The sequence below is a fragment of the Scophthalmus maximus genome, chromosome 10 (genome assembly GCF_022379125.1).
Source record: "Scophthalmus maximus strain ysfricsl-2021 chromosome 10, ASM2237912v1, whole genome shotgun sequence".
NCBI classification, from domain to species: domain Eukaryota; kingdom Metazoa; phylum Chordata; class Actinopteri; order Pleuronectiformes; family Scophthalmidae; genus Scophthalmus; species Scophthalmus maximus.
The window spans coordinates 6,176,048-6,202,317 of NC_061524.1; the positions used below are offsets into that span (position 1 = coordinate 6,176,048).

General features: G+C 41.1%; 1 protein-coding gene across 21 annotated transcripts in view; it reads left to right on the forward strand.

The window, feature by feature from the left end:
• The window catches only part of col13a1 (collagen, type XIII, alpha 1), a 94,513-nt gene that overhangs the window by 21,024 nt on the left and 47,219 nt on the right, over positions 1 to 26,270 (forward strand). For 18 of the 21 annotated variants that reach the window (XM_035606269.2, XM_035606271.2, XM_035606275.2 and 15 more), the window contains exons 3-5: positions 17,459 to 17,466; positions 21,023 to 21,049; positions 25,566 to 25,601. In XM_035606269.2, the coding sequence (XP_035462162.1) occupies positions 17,459 to 17,466; positions 21,023 to 21,049; positions 25,566 to 25,601 (71 nt within the window). The remainder of the gene's footprint in view (positions 1 to 17,458; positions 17,467 to 21,022; positions 21,050 to 25,565; positions 25,602 to 26,270) is intronic. The other 3 variants (XM_035606279.2, XM_035606285.2, XM_035606278.2) reach the window with 2 other exon arrangements.

Genomic DNA, 26,270 nt, shown 5'->3' on the forward strand with positions numbered 1-26,270 from the left:
TAATAATATCTGAGCAGTTTCAATAAAAATATCCTGCACCCAGGCGTAGCGGGCTGAAGCATGTGTCTGTCAGACTGCTCTGATCCCCTGTTCATGCTGCTTTTCATAAACATGCAGTAAAATTAATTTAGTAAGAGGATGAAACATTAAAAACAATGGTGCTAATATATAAGCAGAATAACTACAATCATTTTACATTAATTACCTCCCCAATACATTTCATCCATAAGCACCTACTTCATCCAAAAAAGAAAATCTTGTTCGATTAGTAACAATTGATATAATATAATAATTATTCTCGTCAGAAAGTGACATTAAAGGACGCTTCTGGCCCACGATGCATTGGTTTGTGGGAAATGGAGGAGCTGCATGTAACTAATCTTTGGAAAAAAACCTATTTGTTTTCTGTTTGTGAACTATTAGGGTCATTAATTGCCTCTATACCAGCTGGAAATTATTGTGTATCGTTTTGTGTAAATATAGTTTAGACAAAGATCGTGAATCACCCGTTTATCATAAAGCTTTTATCTGAGGATAAGAGTCCTGTGCAGCTTATAACTAAAGGTGGAGTAATTTATTTAGTTGGGGATCTGTAGTTAGTAGGTTTTCATATCGATACAGGTTGGAGGTCATTCCTCTGTTGTGTGTGAAGTCAGATGATGACACCGTGCGTCTCTGTGTATGATGACTTCAGCAGCTGGGAAATGGGGGAACTGTGTGCTGGTAGAAGAGGGTGGGGGTGAGAGGAGGCGAGTGAGGACCTGCTGAGGGAGGAGCAGGCCAGTTGGTTTGCTCATCTAGCTGTTAACCAGCTGTTTGATGTCCCTAACACAAACAGGAGTTATTGACAGTGTAGGAGGAGGTGACACGGTTTTTCAGACAAATGTGTGCTTTAGTCGTTTGGCACCGTGTTTACTCAGGGAAAGTTGACGGTGCACCATACTGTTTTCCAGCACCTGTGTGCTTCACATTCATACAAGGAGCTATCCAGTCCAACCACACTGCCCTTAATATTTGTCCTTAGCAGCTGAAAGTAGATTCCATGTCCAGATTTTCTCAGTAAGTTCTTCATCGACTTCCAGTCACAAACCTGTTTCTCGTCTGATCTTTATGCAATCACTCCTGCAACTGTTGCATTGCAAGACAGGAATAGGGAATGTCCACAATTTTTGTCATGAATAAATATAGATAATACAGAGAATCCTGTTTTTTAATTGCTGGTTGTTAAAACACAATGGCCAAATTCCGTTGGTACAGGTTCAGTACCATAGTATCATCAGTGGAGTAGATGGTGGCAGCATTTTGCTTATGTTATAATCAATAAAGTTCGTTAAAATCAAAATTCAGTTCAGTGAGACCGTTTCACTTTGAAAAGGCACATTTCCACATTCATTTTGGAGCTAGGTTAGTAGTGGTAAGCCTAGGAATGCTAGTGGTTAGCCCACGTAAACAAGTGGTTCGCCAGGTAGTACTAGTGGTTAGTCTAGGAATGCTAGTGGTTAGAATAAGAATAACAGTAGCTTGTTAAGGAGAGCTAGTGGTTAGCCCTAGAAATACAAGGGGTTTGTCTAGGAATGCTACTGGTTAGCCTTGGAATAGTGGTTAGCCTGGATAGCATAGGAACGTCGGTGGTGAGCAACTGCTAATGAGCAGCAAAATCAGGTACATAGCAACTGACGTAGCTTCGTTTTGCGAGAGCTCACCTCAGAGAGCGATAAGGAAGAGAAACCTCTGGCCTCTCTTGAAATTCTCCAAAACTATGACTTGCAGTTGCATCTTGATCCGTTTGTTGTCTTTGATGTCCAAGACTCCTCTGGTTTTAGTCAGGACTTGGAAACGGATAATTTGAGGATGACATATAAGGCTGGATATGTTACACTGTATTTTAGCCACCTTTAAAGATAACTGATGCATCCCTGGATACACGTGGGCAATAGCCTCTGAAGTATTCCAAAGGTTTTGACCCATTTCAGAGTTCAAAGAAATGACCCTGTCATTCAACATACATCCTCTTTAGCTGACCTGCTGCCCCACCAACATAGATCTCAACACTTCAGCTTCGACACAAGTGTGAATGAGTTCTGTGAATCAGACCTTGAAATATGGTCCTCTTGTCACGGTTGACCTTCTTGTGCCTGCTCACATGTGATGACATGGATATCCCAGATTATGAGGCCCGGTGCCACCAAAGGGGGGTTCAGACAACCAGTGTGTTGCTGCAGTGGGTCGGTCTCGCTCCAGCGATCCAAAATGGACACCACAGCTCCACCGCCTGCAGCGCTGTGTTGGCTGTACCACGGAGTCACTGGTGGCGTATTTGTTCTAAGGTTCTACTCTCCTGATCTGAGACGCAGAGACAAAGAATTGCCTCCCATTTCTTTTTCTGGGTAACAATTGAATAGCAGATGGTTGATCTGGACTAATGTGGTCCGAACAGAGCAGAGGCCCAGTGCTCGTGTCTCCTTTCAGGAAACCCTGGAGTTTTTTGTTATTATTACTCCGTTGAGTCAGCAGCAACTTGCGATTGTTTTGTTGGATTTTGTGGCAGGACTGAGGTCTGTGTCTTGGAAGCTTTGAAGTCTGCAAGTCCTTGAAAGGCATGACCAGTTACCACCTCCAGGTCTTAATCACTTTTTTCAGATACCCAGGGCCATTTTGTCATGATCAGTTTAGTGCTGCATCGGTTTCACAACTTGATTTCGCTGTCTGCATATGACAAACAATGTTCACACATAGAGTCAAAGCTATTATTTGAAAAATAGTTAATGAGACCAAATCAACACATCAAAAATTGCTTTCTCATTATCATAAAATAAATGAAATAACACAAAGAGAAGGTGTAGCACGCGATAACAGTAAAACATGGATTTCTTCCATTGATTAGTAAGATAATACATTTTAAAGTAAATACCCTTGATTTCCTGCTGACTTGGTTTTTCTCCATTGTTTAGGTCTAGAACCTGGGTGGCTTGCATATGTGTATAGCTTCCCCTCCATTGTCAGTGTGCGATGTGCGTGTATGTTTGATTGTAGATCTGTGAGTGTTGATGGCTGAAGACATCTGCTAACAGACAACCAGAGAACTTGTATGTTTATGTGTCAATGAGAAAGGTAGAAAGAGACACGCTGACAAGAAAAGACTAATAAAGTAAGAAAAAAAACAACAACAAGAAGAGATAAAGGGAGACTACAAGGAGGACACTCTGATGCATGTCATCCCTCTTTTTCTATAAATCTCACATGTGCAGTATCAAAACAAAGCCAAAAAGTAAAGTGCAATTTAAAAAGTGTCAGAGCAGATTTTGGAATCCACTTTTGCTAAGTGGGTCAACCAGCAGATTTGCAGTGTGTAAATTTGGCTCGACAGCGTGCAACCTCACTCCAGGTAGAGAGGGCAGGTTACAGTGCTGGTAAGAATCCTACATTCATCATTCACTTGCTGGCCTTAATGGCGTGATCAGGAATACAGGGTCAGTGTGATTTTAGGGAGGTTAAAAGGGTGAGCTATCACTATATATAGTAACTGAAATGTTATGGCAGACGAGCACATTGAGCAGTTGATCTGCACTGAGGCGAGCGTTGAACCGCGAGACACGCGTCCGCTCTTGGCGCCAAGATTGTGGTGTGTGGCTGGACTGGCATTGCCACACCCTGCACCACTCATCCCCTCCCATTGGGCTGCAGAGTGCTTCACCAAGATAGCAAACTGGCACAGTGGAGGAAAAAATTAGTCTTATTGCTATCTGTAGGGTGAAGATCAACATTTATTTCATATCACACGTGACATTAAAACCCATTGAAACATTTTTAGTGCCAAGTAAAGTACATTTAGTGAGTAATTCTGACTGGGTCTCATCCTGTTTTGACTCCACTGGCAGAAGGACAGTTTGTTAAACATTTTGTCACAGTGCAAGAAGGTTTGACAGCTGCTAGACAGATTACCGTGAAATTCCTGTGGACATTCGTGTTCCCCAGAGGATAGGGATACTTGGTTTTCTGGTGACCCACCCATACGTTTCCTCCAGCAGCCCCGTCTGGTCTGCACTTCCACTCGACCAACACAACAGTGCATGCAATCAGTGTGGTGGTGGTGCAGGCCAGCGAAATGTCTGCGGTGGCTTTACACATGCCTCACATGCATGGTCCACATGAGAATATTTAGCTTTTCAACCTATATTGTGTTATCAGGTTAGTTCTCCTCTGGAGGATGGAGAGGTAGGAGAGAAGGGAGTGCAGAAGGGGTCGCTGGTGGTGAGATGAAGGAATGTGAGCGAGCGTTCTTGTCAGTCATGACACTGCCAAGCTGGAGGTAAAATGCCGTTTCTGTGGCCAGGCCTGTTTTTCTCATTTGGGGCTTGCTCCGCACGAAACCCAATCCCAGCGAGTGATTGAGCTTTTCATTTTGTTTGTCTTTGCAGTGGACATGCCATCTCTCATCAGCCATTACTGTTTATTTTGCTAAGAGGTTTGGGAAAGAAATCGAGGAAATCCACTGAGCACTCACCTAAAGATTTTACCACAGGAATTACAATGCCCCCCCTGTGTGAATTTAGATACTCAGATTTACTATATGCCCGCAGGTGCTATAGTGATATACCAATATAGCTCTGTCATCCTAAATAACAGCAAATAGACTCTGTGCTGCCCACCAGCACATGATGGGGGTGCAAAATTAATGGCCAGATTTTCTACCAGCCTTCATTTCATCATATTCTGATACTGATTACTGATATAATAATGTCATATATATATATCATTTTTTTTAAACAGTATATCAGTATGTTTATTCATGCATTGGTTAATTGTGGTACTTTTATTGATTGGTCTATCCTTTTCTAACCATGGCATCTTCAGATTTCTTCTTTTGTCCAACTGGCAGTCTAACAAATATTAATAACATGTCATCACAATATCAACTGAAATAATCATTACATTCAGCATTCAAAATTCTATTAATCTACACAATAATTAGTAACAGCTGTTGAATTAATATAGTTTAAAGTCGGATATTTACCATGAAATGTAGTTTAGTGGTATGAACTAACACAACATGGAGATATTTAAGTATCTCAGAATTGCATATACTTTATGCACAGTACTTTACACTTGCCGGGTTCTTCAGAGGATCCAAAGACCAGGGTAAACCTAGATCTCTCACATCTTATTTTGTGTCATATTATTATTACATTCAACTTAAATTCTGCAACAAGAAATATGTTTTTGCAATCACGGATTGGATTACGTTCATTTTTCTGACAAATGCATAGGTCAAGGGTTGTTTGGATTGGATGTATACAGAGCGCACAACTGCCACACCAGAGCCCATGGTTCACATCCACAGTCACTTCCTATTGTGGTTTCGGTTAAAAGTAAAAAAAAAAATCACATTGTGTCTGAAGACTTGTGAACTTTTTACCTCCACCAAGAAGATTAAGTCTGTTTATCAGCAGGATTACTCAAAAAGTTAAGGACGGATTTTCATAAACATTTTATCAAAGATCTCTGGCAGTGGTAACAGGTGACTAAATGTTTGGAAAGATCCACATTCTGATCTGGATCCAGGAATAGTTTTTTCTTCACTTTTGGAAGAGATATGCTTTTGTTTCTTTATTAAACCAGACCAAGATTCGTCATTAACCTTTAAGTTTAGTGTTGAGAGAATCCAAACAGAACCGCAAGAACAGTGTAATAATGCTGGTCACTACAAGTAGACATTATATTTTAAGATTGGATATTTTTTTGGAAAACAAATGCTTTGTCAATGAATATTTGACTGTGATCAGTTCAGTATGATCACAATTACGTTTCCCTACAAACAAAGCTTTCGCTGTAATAACCGGGTGGACGCATTCACGTTTATCTAATCAACCGTAAGCTTCCTGACAACAGGGTATTTATTTAGTCTAACTATTGAAAGACACTATTGTTTGACATAAGCCTCACCAGACATCTCTGTCTGTCTAGCTGAGGATTTGGTGAGAACTAAAATTGCTGCACTTCCTGTGTCACCTGAAGAGAAATGTAGAATAGCTGTGTGCTATTTTGAAGCGATTGCTTACGCTGATCTTGTCTCCATGTGTGTTTGATTCATTTGTTTTTGGATGGGGGGGCAGCTGACTTATGACTGTTATGACAGCTCCCATTCTGAACCTGGTCTTATGACATTCAAGTGTTGCTGCTAATGACAAACAGCACACTTGGATATGATGGTTGAGTCTGCTCCTGAATTTTCTCTTGGGTTACTCGAACCAAAGTGGCCATCAAAGCATCTTACAGATCCATATTGTTCCGATTCCAGCCAAGAATGTGAGAAAATGTGAATTCAAAAGCCTTTTTGTCTGTAGCATTATTACCTTGCAAAATATTGGGATAAAAGACTGAATTTTTCTATTTTTTTGCAGTAAAAATAGGGCAAATGTGTAGATCTATCAACGATGGTCCTCAGGAACTCAGAGTGCCTCTCAGCGTAAGGTGGTGCAAGGAATTGGATCCGAGGATAGTGGGCAATGGGCAGCGTGGTCGCACAGGGACGGCTTGGGGAGGCACTGGGGCCTCTGGTTTCCTCTGAGTTTACAAATTCAGTCCCAAATCTAATCTTTTCTATTCACATATCAAAGGATTTCATGATGCCACGTTGAATAGGTCAAATATTTTTGAATTTTTCCTATATTTTGTTTCACATCCTCCTTTTCAGTTTCGACCCTCTCTGATTAGCTCCAGACTCCCTCGGCCCCCTCTTACATACAATCCACTTGTGATGTTTATGTTTTGTTATTAATAGCTGGGGGGTATTCGAGCAAGACCCTCCTATTTTAACACTGAGAACGTTGTGGAGTGTGGCGCTGGACAAATGCCAAACTCCTCTAAAGCACACATGGTAAAATCATTGACTTTAAACTCCATTTATTCAAGCAATCTCTTTCCCTCTCTCTGTCTGAGCTTCTGTTTTAATAGCTTGCATAGCGTAGTGTGGCGGCTACCTTTTTCTCCTGCCTGTTAACTCAATTAAGAATGACTCGCCTTTTTAAGTCCTCGCAGCACCTCATTCTTTAACTTGGCAGAGGACTGACTCATGAAGTCACTTGGGGGAGAGATTCCAGCCCCGCTGCTCCTCGGAGGGATCTGACAGCAGAGTACACACAGGGGAACTTGAGGAGACCAATCTAGTCTGTTTTGGTTGTTTTAAGACCACAGGGCTTCGGGAAAGTAACTAATTGCTATTCAAATTTCATGCTGTGAATACATTCCTCAGAAAATTATGATGAATGTTGGTAGCCCTGCAATGAATAACACTGCGAAACAGACTCGAGTTGAAAAATGTTAGCTCATAAAAATTCTTGCACCCCACCGTTTGTCGGAGGACCTTTAGAAACCATTATGTAAGCTTAATAAACAAGGTCAGGCTCTCAATTCATATCAACACTCTCGGATTCCTAATAAAATTAAATTAGACATCAATGTTACACGACCTTTCGCCATTGATTTGCAATCAGCCATTTCATTTTCAGATTCAAATCCCAACGAAACATATCCCCCCTTTGCGTCCAACGATTCCCAGTCCTGGTTTTTAAAGTTGTCCAGACAAATACTTAGGAACTGTCTTCGATGACACACTGACATTTTTGGGAAAATACAGAGGCCATTTTGAAAAAGGCTCAGCACTGTCTAAAACCTTTTCCATGAGAGGAACCTCCACAGCCCTTGGTGTTGTTTAACTATTAGAAATATGAATGTGGATATGACATCGATTGGTACAAGTCAACCAAAGAAAATGTTGGTCTTTAGAAATTGAGGAATAATGTCCAATTGCCATTGCCTTACTTTGAATGATGAAATAAGACATCTCATTGCTACTTGTTGCTGTAATTTACTGGCTTCACCTCCTGTTGTTTTCTGGAGAGTTCAGTGATAGTTGATGTATCATTTTTCCAAAAAAACAACAACATAGCATTATCCAGATAGCCTCTCAAAAGGCTCTAGAAAAACATTGATGTACGCACAGTGAGCATCACAAGATGCAGGAAGGGCAAGTGTCTAACTGTGCACAATGCGGATACTGTTGACTTAACCCATACATACAACATTCTGTGCGTTTACCTTGGTGAATTTGTTGTTTTAACATTTGCTGAGATGCCATTTGTCTGGGCTAAGTACTGTGCTCATAGGTCAAGTAGAGGTGGGGTTTCCCTCCCATGACGCCCACAGACCATTATAAATATGTGACTGAGAGGAAGCGAGTGGTGCCTGGATACTGCTCACGTTGGAGCTGCCACACGACCAGCCTATTAGATACTGCATTAAACAGATAAGGGATTGTAATGTCATTTTGTGCTCAAGATAGATTGGCAAGGTTCCAAGGACTGGATTCCTACTCTGTCAAAGTCTGGAATTTTGAAAAAAAATAGGGAAGAATATTGTTGGACCCCTGTCATTATTTATTATCCAACTCTTGCGAATGTGATATGACTCAGTGGAGACACGACTGCGGAGGTCAATTATAGCCTTCTAAATACAGTCAAATCTATAAATCAAAAAATTAAGTCTGGGAAAAGTGGTGAATTGTGAAACTGATACCGCAGGAATCCTACGAGGATTTGTGAATGAGTTCCTCAGACGTGTTTGGTCTAAGGAAATTTGCATTTGTTAAAGACAAAGGCTATGTTATTTAAAAAAAAAACACAGATGCAGACTCTTATTCAAGATTAGGAAAATAACCTGGCTCTGTCCAAACGTACACCTAGAAAATACCTCCAAAGCTCACTAACTTACATGATATACCATGTTCAATTTTGTGGATTTGAGGAAATTTAAGTGCTGGACTTACATAGGTGGGCAACTTGCCTCCTGGCCCTTAGCAATAGACAATAGAAAAGTAAGACTTTGGCATGCTACAGTATAGAATTTCAATGAAATCCCTGTCCATTTAGTAGATCTTCCTTTGGAACAGCTACTGCCTCTCCACCCATCAAGCTTTTCACTTGAAATCCCACCTCAGACATCCACCCACCCCACCCACAGCTTCTGGGGAACGGCTCCAAAACCCACAGGAAACATTTGAATCAGTCCTGATGATTTTAAAACTCCAAAGCAGATGAATTGCAACTGCTGTCTCTCCCTGTTTCCACACACGCCTCTGTCTCTCGTTGACTTCCCATAGCTCTGCCGCTTCCTCGAGTTGGTTGCATCAAGCAGAGGAAGTGTGCGCTGGATGACATATTGGTTTTCATGACAGGCACGTTAACTTTTGAAGGTCATTTAACAGGAAAGGGGCCCCTCTTGGGTTACAGTGTGGGAAGTGGCTCCATCCTATCCAAAGGCGTTGAGAAGAATCCTTTTTCCAGTGGCTCTGTTGGTGAAATCCTTTACATCTAGCATTTCTTTCCACATTTCCCCACACATCATCACTCACTATTTAAAGAGGAATGATTTCTTATTCTCTTTGGCACGTCTTTATGTCTTCTTCTTTTTTTGCTTATTTGCGCACATGAATCATCCATCAGCAGCCCATATTGCTTTCTTTTCTGCTTAAAGGTGAGGCTTTGCTGGAAATCAAGCAAATTCCAGTCAGTTTCCTAAACCGCTGACCTTTCTTCTCTGAAGTCAGACTAATTTCTTCTCCTTCCACAGATCTTTTGTGTCCTGCTAATTCCTGCCCCTAAGGTATAACAACAGTTCACTGTGTACAAAAGCAAAACTTGGGGGGGACCCTCTTTGCGCCTGAATGCAACCCCACCATTAAGTCACTGAAAGAGGAACTGAGGCTACAGGCCCATTAAAAGATCTGGTACTGTTGCAAAAAGGCCCTGACTGTGCAGTTCTAGTGGTTAGGTGAATTAGTGAGTCAGGGAAATGTAACCCTGTATCCTGGGGCACTGCTGTTTAGCCTAATTTGTTAATGATAGACCCTGGGCTTTATAAGCTTCTCAAGCTCAAGGCAACGTGTTTGCTGCATGGGAACGTGGAGGCCATGCGGTGAAATATGATGTAGCGGACATACATATACGCAGCGAATATATGTCTTTCATCGCTCCACAGAGCCTGCTCTTGTGTGCAGCACATCCATCAGAAGGCTGCTACCGTTCTCCCACAGTGACTGAGTCTAAGCAGGCTGGAACTTGCTCAACTCATTTGAACTCATTTGGAAATTAGAGTTTGGACTTTAGCCACAGTTGAATTCTTGATTTTGTTGAAAGGTGCTCTACGCAAGTTTTTGCTGTTGCTAAATACCAAACGTCAGTTGCAGTGAAAAAGTTCTGATAAACCTTCTTTACATTAACCTGCCCAGCACCAAACAGGCAACATCATGGGCTATCTTGTGAAAGTCTCTTGCCATTCACAAAACTAAAATGATAGTGAATGTTGGAATTTCGTAAATCATATGGCTAGAAATATGGGTTTAAATTAATGTTATTCTGTATATGTTGGATATATATACACCACTGTTTATACTTTATAGGGTGATAATGTCAGATGATGTATGTTTTGAGCTTGTCGTGCTGACGCCAAGTGGACAAATGAATCCACTAGACTGATTTATGCACAGTTCACTTGTTACCATTGATTTGTTCTGTCAAGACCTCAGTCCAGTGATGGAAGTTTGTTCGTACCTGGCTTTTCCTCCTCCTGACAAAAATGTCTGAGAGTAATGGTAAGTCAGATTAATCGTGTGTTTTCGGGCAAAGCTACAATGTCGTCTTTGTGGTGATCTGCTGTAAAAGCTGCTATTTGAGTTTTTAATCCCCATTGAGGTTTTTTTTTGCCATCCAGGCCTGTTGGAAAATATTCCAGTCTCTGTTTAAAAGTCTTTTGAGATTGAGAGCAAAACATGTCTCTCATCCCCTGGATTGACAAAAATTGCACGACACGAAACAGCCAGGCATGCTTTGATGAAATTAGATGCCGTTTGTACAATACAGCGCCAGTTTTATGGCCTCTGATGGATTTGATGAATTAGATATTGTGCAATACTCAGTGGCAATAAATAGCACTTTTATAGACCACATGGTTATTTCATCAACGAGAATGGCATGTTGTTCCCAAACCTAAAGCACATTGGCTCCAAAGAGGCAATAGATGCAACAGCTCTGAGACCTTTTGGGCATGGGCGTCCCTCTTCAAAATAAACGACATGTAGGAAATTTGGCTAGATGTGCAGGCTCACCCTTTGTCTGGTAGGCAAAGTAATTTTACCCTTTGGACAGCGTAAGAAAGCATCTCTCCATATTAGCACGCTCCCGTCTCTTCACATTTGACATTTTCTCAAAGCATGACAGCAGGTTAGCATGGAGCCAAAGAAATCACAGGCAGTTTTAAAACTATGACTTCATGTTTAACAAGGGAACAAGGCTATAAGGGCTCCATGTGAATGGCTGAGTTGTCTTATATATATTATATATATATATATATATATATATATATATATATATAATATGCAGAGGATGAGGATGAAGAATGGAAATCTTCGTCTTGACTCCATCTGCTTATAACTTCCTGCTGCTCAGGACATTTCATCATTTTACTGGGCTTCTGTTTTTAATGGACAGGCTGGAAATAAACGGGGGAATCGTTTGATGAATTGTTTGTCTCAATGAGAGATTTTTATTTTTGCGGTGGGCTCTGGACCCTCCATGAATGATGTTAGGGTTTATTAGTTCTTCTGTGGTTGTGGCAAATAGAGAATGGCAAAGTGAGGTCAGTACAGTTTCATTATTTCAACACAGTCGATCAGCCTCACTTGTCTGCTGTCTATTCAGGTTTTTTTCATTTGGAAACTAGAGGCGTTTTTGTTTGAGGGCCGACGTTTGTAACAAATGGTGAAAAGGCATGAAATATGAAAAATTATTTTTCCAGGTCTCAAAAGGAGGTGGAGGCGTTTTCCCTATGACAGAGAAGAGAAGTGCAAAAGTTCAGTGTTATCCTTCGATAGATACACGCCCCTCAGTAAATCCCCTCCACTGTTTGCACAACTGCAACTGCAAATCTGTGAGGTGTGAAAGTGAATTTACAGTCTTACAGGATTTTTCTTTACCCCTAAAAAATCTGCAAATTTGAGTGGTCTCGGCCTCGGAGCCACGTTTTTATAAGCTTGGCCGTGCAGGTGATTGGTCATGCTTAGCTAATAATCCAAACAGGCTTTTCACTTTCCTGTCACCACATTTTGAAAACAAGTGGATTGAGTGTTTGCATAATGTGGACTTAGTTTTCAAACACACCTCACACTACCTATATAACTCATCGGGCTACTTACTCTGTGATACACTATAATAACCGAGTGAATGAAATGCAAAGTGTATTGCAGACCAGTATTTTCTTATATATATATCGGCACTGAGGCTTTATAAAGAACGACATGTCTTCAGTTGGTCCTTGAAAGACATTTTACAAACATCCATCCATTATCCATTTATCCTTCAAGGGTCCCAGGGGGTTCTGCGGTAGTTCAGTGCCAGACAAAAACCTAGATGTAGCACTAATAAAACATTTTTTATAAAGTTGTCCAAATTCAATTGTGGACAATCAGAACATTGGACAACAGAACAAGATTCTATAACAAAATTGACTCCACACTTTGTGTCTGCTTAAGCCTCAGTACTCAGTTCAACAGTATTTCCACAGGTAGTTGAAACAGACTGTTGGGACGCCCTCCTGTGGACAAAAAAATGCTCCCCATCCACCACATTTATGCATGCGGACTAAAACTGGCAACGCAGGTTTGCATATTTCTGGCTATGCGTGCTTTCTGATGTCCCATCTATCAATCCTCTTCCAGTGCAGTCTGGAAGATTGAAGAAACTTTTCAGCGCAAACATTTTCACTAGTCCACTGTGTTTATAAAAGGCAACAGGAGAAGCAGGGAATCTGAGAGAGCAGGGGGATGGTGGGGGAGGTTTTGGATTGGGATATTCTCAGAAATTCCGCTGGTTATTCCTGGATCCACATGCTGGGACAGAGATAGCCTCAAGGTGGCAGCCCACCTGCCCACCACACCAGTTCACTCTTTCGAATGTGAAAGGTCAAGTAAGCTGAGAATAAGGAGGACATCGCCACGATTGATTTGGCGGTTTAGAAATCATGAGATGCAGCGATGAAAGCCATTATGGTGCAGCATGCATTCTAGTAGAACATTTGGGCACCTACACTTGTTGGCCTACATTATTTGTTGGTATGGTGAAGAATGCCAGACATTTGGTTGTGTGATAGCTTTTAATACATGCAAGAGCCAGTGTTGAGTAAATGACAGACTTTAATAGGAGCAGGAAAGGGGGAACGCCCATGGCTTTGCAGGTTGGCATGCAACAGAGATCTCCATTTCCGGCCGCGTCTACCCAGCACCCTTACATAAGCATAAGCCAACAGGTGCTAGCAATAGTTAGACAGCATTAAGCCCAGCGGAGGAGAAGGCTTGGGATACACGGTATCAATGTAGTCAAGCAAATTCCCTTATAGTGTGTGTGTGTGTGTTTATGGGTTGTAATGTTTGTTTCATGTTGTGCCTACTGCTTGTTGCACATAAAGCTGTTGCTCCGGTGGCCCCTTCTTCAGGCGCCAGTCCATGCGCTATATTTGAACCCCCCCTTCCCCCAGGCGTCCCAAAGTGCCTTTGGATCAAGGTGCTTTACAGTATGTCCCCGGGGCGAGTGGCTCCAGCCAACAGGATGTGATGGCAGGCTTAGAATGCAACAGGAATCTGGCCTCTATGTTTGCTTTCTTCACACTTGCATGCAGAAGAGGTTTAAGCTTACCCTTCAAGGACCGGAGCGCAACTGCAGAAATAACTGCAGAAGTCATGCTCTGCTATAACTGAGGCTCAATTATGCTGATCCCTTTTGATGACAAAAAATCTGGAACTTGTTATTCAAAGTTATTTTCCTTTTAAAGATTTCAGGGCTGGTGGTAATGACAAACATTTACCTACAGTTTTGCTTGAAATGACAAATATATTGACTAATGAACACAACAGACAGTCAGTAATGGAACAAATATCATGTACTTCTGACATCTCTTACATGAATAGCAAATGTCATGGAAATCTGCACATTAGAATTTCACATTTATGTGAGTGGAACTACTCGTCTGACTGTAGCACTAAGACACAGGCAAAAAAAAAGTTTTGAATCCTATTAAGTTTTTGTGACAGGAGGCAGGAACTTGACCTGAAGAATCCCAAACAATGTCCATCACTCGAACTCACGCCATGTCCTGGCATCTTTTCCAAGCCGTATGAACTTTATGAACTGTCGACATCAAAGTTGCCAAGTTTCACTTTGACGTGGCTTTGACAGTTGTTTGCCCCAGGTCTGTTGAGCGCAGCATTTGAGTCCTCAAATTACAACAAGAGCCACACCTCAAAAATAAAAAGAGAGAGAGAAAAAGAGAAAAGAGAGATTAATGTTGAGGCTCGTGTCCGGCCTCGGGGCTTGAGAAGTGATCAAATGCTCTTAACTCCGAGTCAGTTTTATTAAATAATTCATGCTGAGCTTCCCTTTAACCTGTGTAACCTCTTTTTCAGAAAAGTATGAAAAATTTACGACATCATTTGACTGTTACTCTTGGGACAAAACCCTACTCTCTTCTTATTCTTCCCAAACAGTTACCTTTCTGAGTCGTCTATATAATTCCATCTTCTCCCACTGAACTGTCTATTTTCCTTGTTCCAACTGCTTTTCATTTTGGGTGAGTACAAAGTGAACAAATTGAGCTGACAGTGGCCGTCTCCGGCTGGACTTGACCTGTGAGGAGCAGACAGAATAAACCAGCACAGAAGATAAAGCAGGGGATTTGATTCGACATTTCACTGAAGAGATTTGTCATTAGCGATTTTCCTCACATTGCTGTGATTGACGTAACAACATCTTTAGTGACCCCTGTCTCGATTCAGCAGTAATTGATTATGTCGGATGACTCCCGGCTCTCTGTGTACTTGTGAAAAAGGTCAAGGGTTAGAATACTGGTGTTTTTTTGCTTTTTTTAAAAGGTCCATTTCACGGCGAGTGTGAGTCATGGGCCTGGGCTGGCCGTCGATTCCTCCCATATGTTTTTGATGTGCGCTTTTGAGCCCTTTACAATCTGAACTATCAAACAGGGTAGAGTTTTTGATACGTTTCCCCCGTCTGGAGATGCTAATAAAACCAGCTGCTCAATAAATTCACATTTTATATCTCATAGAAGATTTCACATGATCCACAATGCTCCACCATAAGTAACTGCTCTTATAGATTTGGGGGGAAACTACAACATTCATACAAATAATTCCACATTTCCTTTTTTCCTTTGATGATTTGATTTGATGGTTAATTACCCTAGATGTAGAAAAAAATTTAAATATAAAGTGTGTATGGTCTAGGTATTACTCATGCTGTGGGGACCTAACAGTCTACAGTCACACTATGGGGACTTGTCTTACTTATGGGGACAAAAAAAAAATTGGGGTCCCAGTTAAGAAGGTCTCAAGCAGACATTGTTATATTCAAAAGGATGAACATAATATAAATATGCACGTAATATGTTTTGCAAAATCAGATCAGAACAAATTGGATCAGCAAAAGCTGGCACTGGCCCAGCTCCACAAATGTGCTGGTCTGATGGTGTAAAACCACTGATTCAGTGGCTGAGGGAGGAAATCTCATCTCTCTGGGAAAACTTGGAGTTCGAGCAGCAGCAGTCCGACGCTTTCTGGAACCTTCAAAGGTGAAATGTAACGACTCTTCAAGTAGATTTATAAAAACCGAGGAAAGCAGCTGTAGTCTTTAAGCAATCATTTCTTTCAATTTTAAATTACCCCAATTTCCACCCCGCAACATTCCTCTTCTTCTATTGAGGTTTGTTGGCGGAAGACAAATTGGTTTATTAGATTTGTCTACACTTGTATGGAGTGTGGACTGTGTAACATTTTGTTCTCAAAACCTGTCGAAATGCGAGCCAGTTCGCAAAAGGAGCCAGGTCTTTCTAGCAGCAGTAGGGGAGGGGGGCCAGCCTGTCCAGTGAAACAACATTACCAATCAGATTGGTTTGCTTTGGCCACTCAAATGTACCTTTAAGCGCAATAATTGTGGTAGATACATTTTTTTTTACATTGATGTCATACTTCTACCGTTTACCCCCTGATCCCTGCGACCAAAGGACAAATTGATTTGTAGGTTTAACAGAAGAGGAGACATTGCATCATTTTTAGTCCAGCTGGAGCAAAACGAAGAACTTCTGTCATATCAGCACTTGTTTCCATTTCCTCGCGGAGCAGAAGCCCATGGATGTTTTCTACTCCAAGTTTGTGTAATTTAAAGTACCTCAAACTCATGGGGAAATAGCGGATGGTTGAAAATTTAATGAGCCTTGGGAACCTCGAACGTGTGGAGACACATTACTATTATGCATGTGCCAGTAAGTTGGCAACTTGACAAAACAAGCGCCCCAATACGAGCGGAGTATGTAAATTGTGGAATCTGCTTGATGCAAATATGCCTGGTTAGGTTTAAAATGAAAAAAGTTGGGTACTAAAATTTATAGCATAATGGGACACTGAATCTCTCCATGGAGGTATATCGAGATAGGAATGAAAAAAACATATTCATGTAGACAGTGTAGATTTATCAGGAAAAAAATCTTTATAGTACTGATGTTTTCTGCAAGTGCAGTGGCTGGCAATCATTTATGATAGCGTATATGGGTATTGTATTACAATACAGTATATGGGCAGCAGACGCAGGCAAAGCGATTCATCAGTTTAACGCTGGATCTTACATGGAGATTGCACGGTACATCTGAATAAAAAAAAGGTTTTGCTGTTCGAACCAATGTTTGGACTGGGCGTGGTGGAAATTCACAATTTGTCCCCATCTTAGGCCACATGATGATGCATCATCTGGGATCTCCACTCCTTTGTCTGTCCTTCCATCAGATCCGGGATTGATTGGTAGTAAAAACTATTTTTCTAACGCTGCCAGGGCAGTAAAAATGTTTTCAAGTTTCCGGACTCTGCTCGTCCCCACTGGACATCACGTGGAGATTTTCAGATGCACAATGATTGAATCCCCTGACTTTGATTCATGCTCGGATGATTGATTATGACGTACCCTTTGAAAACAGGGCCGAGCCTGGCTGGGGCTGGGGGAGTGTCTCAGTGTCTTGTTGTTTGAGGAAATAGGTTAAACTCATCATTGAGTCATGTCCTGGCATTGAGATGTCATTTTTGATATGGGTGAGGTGTTTTTCAGAGTCTACATTTCTGCTGTCCTCTTGAACAAAAAAAATACATGTATACCGCAGATTACATTTCCGAAACATATCTAAGTTGCTTTACATTCGTGGTTAGATTACTTACTGGGATAGAAGATGCGGCCACAAGTAATTCTCGCACCAGGTTAATCTTGCCGTGTATTCAGACTGTCTGCATGCGATGTATGTTTTCAGAAGCAAAGGATGTTAATGTCTCTCTCTTTTTCTCTTTGTCTTTGTCTTGCAGGACCTCCAGTAAGTAGACCGATGCCTTATGTGACCTACACGTGGTAAAGTGACTGTTTATTTTCGTATTTCTGAGTGAAGTAGATGAACTGGAAAGTCCCCTTGAACATATCTGATGCCAGTATACATGTATATTGCCTCGCCTGGAGGCAGTGGTAGACTGTACGTTGCCCTGCTCCTTTTATGTCATGAACCAAATCTTATGTATATTTTATGGTTTTGAAACTACTGCTTGAAAAACCAGCGACCTGTCCAAGGGTCCTTAGCCTCTTGCCCACTCACTGCAAAAGGAAATGTTTTTGTCCGAAGCAACTCTGCACGCAACTGGCAAATCCCATCTTTGTTTGAATGCATGCAAAGTTTAAAAATCGAGCATTATGTTAAATGACTTGTCTTCCTCAATGGTACACGGTTTAGGAAGACTCCTCCGAGCATCTGGACACTATGAGCTTGACTTTTGTGCAGCCGTGACAGTTTAAAAAAATCACCTCTGCCAAAAATCCCTCGCTGGAAAATTTGAGGGATAGTTCCTACAAAGGAGGTTTGAAGGTACATGAGGTCAGACAGAAATAAGCATATATTCCACTTGCATACACTTCCATCTCCACTTGATTTTAGCATTTTATATTTTATGACAAGGTCACATTCCACGTGTCTTTAATGTCTTCCATAGCATACACTACAAGTCAAACACCTACACTTTGGTTAAGGCTCAATGCAATCACTAAGCTTTTTACCAGTTTTAAAAAAACAACAAGGGAGATTAATACAAAAGAGCTTAGAATTAAGTAAAAAAACAAGAAAAACTAAGTTAAAAACTACAGAATGTTTCAGATGTAAATATACGTTAAACATTTTTACCCATAATTTGGTTCTGATCTCAAAATAACACAAATTTCAATAATGTCAACGTAGTTTCACATTGACATTTCTGCAATTGAAGCAATCGTCAAAATAAATGTAAGAAATATAGCAGGAAAAACTGACAAAGTGCAGGATGCACTGAGATTTTAGACAGTATGCAACAAACATATGAATAATTACAACTGTCAGTACTACTTAGTATTACTTTTAGATGTTTTCAAAGTCTCATTGACATAAACCAACCTTGTTAGTGAATCTCTAAAAACTGTCCCTTCCACCTTTGAATCCTTACTGATGTAAAAAGAAATTTTTTGCCAAGAACATGTTGCTTCTTTCAGAAGAGATTTCTGAGAAGTTAAGATCAAGATAAGACTCAGGTCAAGGTAAATGTTTTATGGAGCATTAGTATGAGATCATAGCAGTCAGTCCCAGCAGGTTCACACCTCAGCCAGGTCCATCACAGGGCTAATATTTTCTTTCACTTAAATAGTGTCTTTTGTAAACCAGCAGATCATTACTGTGAACAGGGTCACATCACAGGGTCTTGGCTCTGTTGGCCCTTGGAAGGGCGTTGTGCTTGTAACACACTTTAAAATAATCAGAGATGATAGGAAACACCCCCTGACTCTGACTCTGATTAAACCGAACACGATACTGACAGGCGTCCTGCACAAGCTGCCAGTAGAAAAGCTGAAAACACGAGAGCGCAATTTATGGCACATATATAATTATCTGCTAATGTTTTCTTTATGTGCGAGTGTGTGTGTGTTCAAGTTCAGTTATAGGGTAAAGCCAGTCAGCTTCTGGGTAAAATAATACCAATAAGAATGATGTAGTAAGTCAAACCTCTCAGCTCTACACCCCAGCTCACTTCTTATTGAGCAGAGCAGTACCCTGGAGACCATATATCCCATGCACAATGGCCAAATATACGCTTCTCCCACTATCCCCTCCCCAGCTTCCCATTCATTCAGCGGCACTTTGCAAAATGGGAGCCACATGTTGTAGGGTTACTGTGTAATTCAAGTGAAAGGTTCCTTCCGGCGGTGGGTGACCTTTGCCCCTCCACAGACAGCCCCTGGAGAGCCAGTAGCTAATGGCTACATGCAGTGTGTTCACACTCACCACCTGGCAGTGCACCTTCGTGCACTGACCGCCGACTGCCCGATCACCTGGTTTAGGAAAATGAATGCCAATCTGAGTAAGCCAACCCCTGACCACACGGACCCAGAAGCCTCAACACTGAAGTGCATGTAAACCTCTATCATAATTGCAATTATGCCAACCTGTGGAGAAAACAACTAAATATGGAGGATGTGCAAACTCTGTATTAAACGGAGATTAGAAATCAAGGCCTGTATATATATACTGAGTTGAAATGAACAAAAACAGACATACAGAAAACCCTTGAATGGTAGTAAAGTCCAAATGTATTAAGGTTATTGTGCCATGCTTTGCACGTCAAACTTTTTTCTCTTTGTAGCTTAGCATTAGTAGTGATTTATTGGCAAAGAAATGCACTAAAAATACAAATCAACTATGGCAAAAGATGATTACTCTGTCGGAGTGATGTGAGACGTTTCAATGGATATTTTGATACGCTCCTTTAGCTTAGATGACATTTGTCACAATCCGCGATCAAGCCCCTCCACTAAATAAATGCATGACCCAATAGCCTTTCATGGATATTTATAATCAGTCATCAAAGCCAGTAGGCAAGAGCTCAGATTAATGTTTGACGTTCCTTCCATCCAGGATTACTGATGAGGGATGACTTCCGCTCTCCTGCTGCTGGCCAGCAATATCCCATGTGCATGCAACACACACACACACACACACACACACACAGGACAACTGATGAAGGAATATTGATGACATGCAGGTATTCAGGAGAAGGCAATCATCATTCTCCTCAGTGAAGAGTCAATGCCTCAGCAGCTTTTTAGAAAATGTCAAGAGTTCCTGTTTTGACTTCCAACCAATTAGCGTTCCGTCCTTCACAAGAAGCACCGGGTTTGTGTTCCGCTCGCTCAACGGAAACAAAGCGCACTCGACTTTTGACAGTGTGCTCCCTCTTGGTCTTTGAACGTGGACATAACTGAGGGTCTTTGTATTCCAGCTCCTTTGCGATTTATTTCTTGATGAAAGCCAACCGTGCTGACATGTTGTCATATCCGCATTAGCAGGACATTCAAGTAGGGTTAGGAGCTTTGAATGGGGGTTCTCATGCAGAAACATGAGGACTTTAAGCATGTGTTCTCATAAAAGCAACCTTTGCATGAGTCTTTGTGGTGAAATGAGAAATCAGTTTGTTCTGTTGTGTTCAGAAAAGTCTTTTGTTGTGCTAAAATATGATTCTCTGAACCAGAATGTAGAGAGGCATGTTACCGCATCATTAGTGTTGTGTGTGCTGTCACTGAGCTGAGAAGGCCAGAATAAACTTTCTAAATTAATGTTTTCACACTGTCATTGAATAAGTGCATGGTATCTAAATTTCCTATCTAGAATCTAGAAAATTTCATTCGGTGACTACCTAATTTCTGGTATGGTGGCATCCTTACAAAATAGTAACTCCCTTAAATCTATCCTATTCATTTTATTCTGGCCTGGTGCGGTATGCAGGTATCTTTCATCATGTGGACTTTAATTGTAAAATTCACTCTTTCCTTTTTGTACCAATCTTCTCTCACCTCTTTCTCAGGGTCCTCCTGGACGAGCAGGCTTTCCGGTAACTCTCTTTTTAACTGGCGTTTTTGTGTGTCTCTAGATACAATATTTGCATATGTGATCGCTGCTGTATTGATCTCTCTGTTTGCTCTCTGCTGAAAAGCTTTTGCCTTTATTTGGATTTCAAAATGTGTTTGTTTATCATAGATGCAGAGAAATTAGATATATCCAACCTGTTGGTGTCACATGATCCTTAAAAGATATTCTACTAATTTGTTTTAGAGGAAACATAATTGCTGCATTAGTCAACTTATGAAAGAAGAAAAAAAAGAAACTCACAAATTAAAGGTCTGACTTGATCTGGTATGACCGGTAACTTGCAAACGTTAGCCAATATTGCATTGTCCAATTACACAATCAGTTTGTTCAGCTATCCAAAATAAACGGTAATGTAGCACAACTATGTAACTTTTGAAGTAAGAAATGACACAGTCTTTCCATTACTAAAGAAAATGAGAAGTTGAATTCATAAGAAATAAAATGAACAGTATCATAGAAGCTTCCCTCACAGCCTTTCATGGTTTCAAAATATTTGGGTGGCTGGAAGACTGAATAAAGACTGTCATTTAAAGAAAAAATTTAAAGAAACAGTAACTATATATGGATTTTAGAGCACTGTAAAGCAGAAGGGTAAGGGACCATTATTGAAATTTAGAGTTTCAACAAGAAATTGCAAAAGTTTAGTCTGTAGTAATATATATATATTGATTTTAGTTCAATATTGAAAAGTTAATGACATGAATGTTTGCAGTCAGTCACATAAATGGAAATATTCCGTAGATATGTTCCACAAATTTCCTGATTGTGTAGATAAAAAGGCAAGCCAGGCAGGATTATGTTTCCTAGAAAACTAATTTTCTCCTGCAAATCAGTTTTGTTTCAGTGTATTAACAAAATAATTAGAATCACAATTGCATTTTTTTTTATAACTCAAATGCATTTAGATATATTTCACATGGTATTTGAATAAGTCGAATACACCAGAAACCTCAGTGATATCAGTACAGCAGTGGAACCAAGTGCTGCTTTAAAAGCATAAACCTTATCTATTCAAAACAACATGACCTCTTGGTTGTTTTAACTAGAATCCTGTCCTTATTCCTGCCATAGCTTGGATGTACTTTCATGCTTGTAAGCTGGCTACTCCTTTATCACCTCTAACCCTCTTTTATTTTCAGTCTAACACTCTCCTCACTCCCTTTTTCTGCCAAGCTCGCGGTCTGAACATGTCAAACCCACACGGGTCCGATAATGAAAAGAAGGTGGCCATCTAGTGTCTGACCTTTGTCCTAGGTTGCCAGTTACAAAACAGCAAAGCGCTGACACTCTGTCAAAGCGTGGATGAGATTCTTTGCGGATGACTTGTGATTGATTGCATTCGTCATGCAGCAGGAAATGAAGGAGTTTTTTGACAGAGTGATGCCAGGAAGATGTTTTTGTTTTTTTGAAAGAGGACCTGTAGGAACAGGGGGGAAAAAAGGGAGCAGTGTTTTTTCCATAGAAGGTGGTTATGCTTATATTACATTATAGGTTTAAAAGGCGGTAAACCCCCACTGATGTGATGGATGGATCATAAACACTTCTGCTCCTTCCTTGCCCTGGACGGACACATACAGGTGGTCAAAGCTCAACGTGTGCAGTATTCCTAAGATTCCTATACTCACTGCTTTGCTAGGCACATGCAACCTAAGAATTAATGATTCACTCATAAGAGACACTCGTGGTAAAAAGCCTTCTTGAGATGTTTTGCTTTCATCTGCTCGACTGCAAAACTGCATCACAACACAAGGTCTCACGAGTGTCGGGTTCACTTGATCAAGTAGCACTTTACACTGGTGGAGGGCAGGGGCTGGTGTGACAGTGGTCAGCTGTGTGTGTGTGTGTGTGTGTGTGTGTGTGTGTGTGTGTGTGTGTGTGTGTGTGTGTGTGTGTGTGTGTGTGTGTGTGTGTGTGTGTGTGTGTGTGTGTGTGTGTGTGTGTGTGTGTGTGTGTGTGTGTGTGTGTTTGTGAGAATAATGTTTGAGGGTTAACATTCAAGGTGCAGGGTAGAATTGAGTTCAGGGTTAGGCATTTTCTTGTGATGGTTTACGTTAGGGGCTAGGAGCTAGGGAATGCTTAATGTCAGTGAGTGTCTTCACAAATATATGTGTGTGGTTGTGTGTGTGTGTGTTTTTGGCCTGAATATAAGGTCCAGCAGAGGCTCATTAACGCCGTAAATACAACCGCAGACACCTTGACATTCCACTGCTAAAGACCTGCATTAATCCTTAAGGTTGCAACGTGTTTGTCAGCTCAAGGCTAAGTTTGTCTGTGTGGTGAGACTACCAGGGCCCTAATAACTCTGAAAACCACCAGAGAGAGTGACAGGCGCTACAAGGGAAAGGTGAAGAGTCAAAAACAGCCCACTTGACCTATATCTTTTTAGGCAGGAGTAGTTTGTAGAAACATGCTCGGGGATGTACAGCTGAAGGACTAGTGCAGCAGCGATGTGGTTTCTGTCTGGAAGTGCAGCACAACATATAAACTGGCTGAGGATTTACAAAGCGCTCGGTTCGTCTCATGGCTATAAAACCCCATATTTAGTGAAAGGTTGTATTTTGCGGTCGCAGCAAATAATCATGTCAGGCCCGAGCGCTGGATTAAAACCATTTTTTGGTGGTGTCATTTTCTCCAAGGTCTTGGTTGGAATCAGAAGCTTGGACAGGGCTTCAAAGAGCCCAGCTGTAGCCTGATAGTATTTAAGCGCTTTTAAAATATGCCACACACTAATGACAGAGATACATACCATCAAATCTGATCTACCCGGACTGAAAACAGATGAATCCATGTTCAGACTCAGTCGATACGGATGAGATGATTGGTGCAATATGCTTGATCAACATGTATTAGGAAGGCACCATACCTTCAATTGGCAAAGCTCCTTGAGCATGTTGCTTGAGAGGAAGATTTTACTCACCAATGAACCTTCCCAACATCTGATTGAACCACTGCAGCATTCACTTAACATTTATTTGGTTTGGTTTTAAATAAGACTATTCAGGAATCATGGCAAATTTGTACTCCAAAATGTTAAGCCGTATATTTAATTGACCGTTGAGTTAAGTTTCTTAGAGCCATTCATCTAGCAACCATCTGCTCTGGCTTTGACGTTCAGCGATGTCGGTTGTCGCACAGATGATCCTAACAGTCATAAGGGTTGAGCCCAACCGAGCAACACGTGCCATGGTTTTGTGGTGTCGTGGTGCAGTGGTTTAATGGCATCTCAACACACCCACAGCCAGCTTAATTGTAAGGTGCCCAATCCAACTCTTTCTAAGGAGTGTCTTAACAAAATATTGCCAGGATTGATGCCAAAACATCCCTTAATGGTTTAGAAATATATCTATATCTGTATATGCGATGCCAGTCTTGATACAGCACTATTCATGGCCATCATTTCTACAGAAATAGCCAATGAGTGATGCATCCTTTTACCTCTTTATTCCGTTGGATTCAAATTGTTTACACAAAAACGATTCGCAGGAAATGATGCATGCACATACTGTACGCAACAATCCGTGCAATGTAGTTTAAGCTAGCTTCACTTCCAGCCATTGCATCTATTGTAATTTCTGTTGGTGTGACTGTGTCCACTTGACTAAGTCGGGAGATGTTTTGTTCGTTTGCCCTTGCGCATTGAGGATCAAGCCTAGGATCTCCGATGGATGACTAACTACAGATAGCTACAGATGAGTGAGCTTGTCAAGCGGAGTGATTGGGTGTGTGATGGTGAGGCTGGACGCTGGAGCAGAGAGTTAGACGTTAGCTGTGGTCTAGCAGCGTGATGAATGTCAATTCAGGCTGTTTGTCAGTAAATAAATGCTCCTGAAGACCCAAGATGAGTCCTCGTCCTCTCACTGCTGTAAGATGCCCTGATCTGTCTCACTGCTGTCAGATGCCCTGATCTGTCTCACTGCTGTCAGACGCCTTGATCTGTCTCACTGCTGTCACACGCCAGACTGTTGCACCCCCCCTCCACTGCTTTGTGTCATTATCTCTAGTTCTACAGTACGTGGAGACTCGGGTTGGACATGACTGCATCAGAGTAGTTTTTCTTTCTATCACAGCATCGTGAAATGCTTGTTTCTAGTCTTAACATTAGTCATTGCATGGTGAACTGACTCAACACAAGTTATTTCATTTTTTTTTAAAAGGATACCATGTCATTAGGGCTTTAACAAAAATATTATCCATATCTATTTCCATTACATTTTCTTTCCCAGTACTAGTACCCCTTAGGTTCAATTATCAATCATAAGAGTGCTAATAAACCAGTCAAAGGTTGACAAAAGCTCGTGTCGTAATGTTTTTTTGTTGAATTCAAATTTAATTTGGGTTACTTAGATGAGTTTCCATGTCTTGCCTTGAACATGACATGTAGTCAAAATGGCAAGGTATCCCTTTAAGAGTTCACTTCGGTCGCCACTCTAACGATCTTAATGACCCCTGTTTCTTCTGAATCTGCACCTGGTCAATAGGGTGACAAAGGAAGTATGGGAATTCCTGGGAGAATGGTGAGTGACTTGTGGTTTGTGTATGGAGCACGCTGTAGTAGTGGTTACATACATGTGACATGGCATTAAGAGGAGCAGGCTGCTGTTTTAATGATTGGAATGGATTTACTCTTAAAGGCCCTGCACACCTGCGGTCCACCCACACAGGATATTTCACTAATCTTTGCCGATTCCAGCACTTTGTAGGCCTGCCTCTCTCTTCCATCTGTTATGTTGCCCCTGTTAGGGCGGAACAAATTCCACCTCTATCGTTGTAATTTGTTCAAGGAATCCCGTGACCTTGTGCACACCCAATTTAATTTCACCCACCTTCAGGCAGAGGTCTAATCCAACCAAAAAAAGCTGTAGAGGTGTTTGGGGCCCTTTAAATGAGTGAATCGTTGATGATAGTGTTACATCATGAATGAAAACCTGTGCATTGTATTTCTATTGCCACTACTACAGATTCTCCAAGGGTATGACATGTTTTGTGTAGTTGTAGTTTAATTAGTCCCACGTTTTTCTGTCATGTTTGTACCAGCACATATTGCCTTACCACATTGTTTCATGTGTAGAGAAAAAAACAGACCAAGGCCTTTTAATTTGCAGACCAGTAATTACACAGGAAGTTGGGAAGTTTGCACCAGTTAACATTTAATAAGTTGAATGTTATTACTAAATACAGCATCA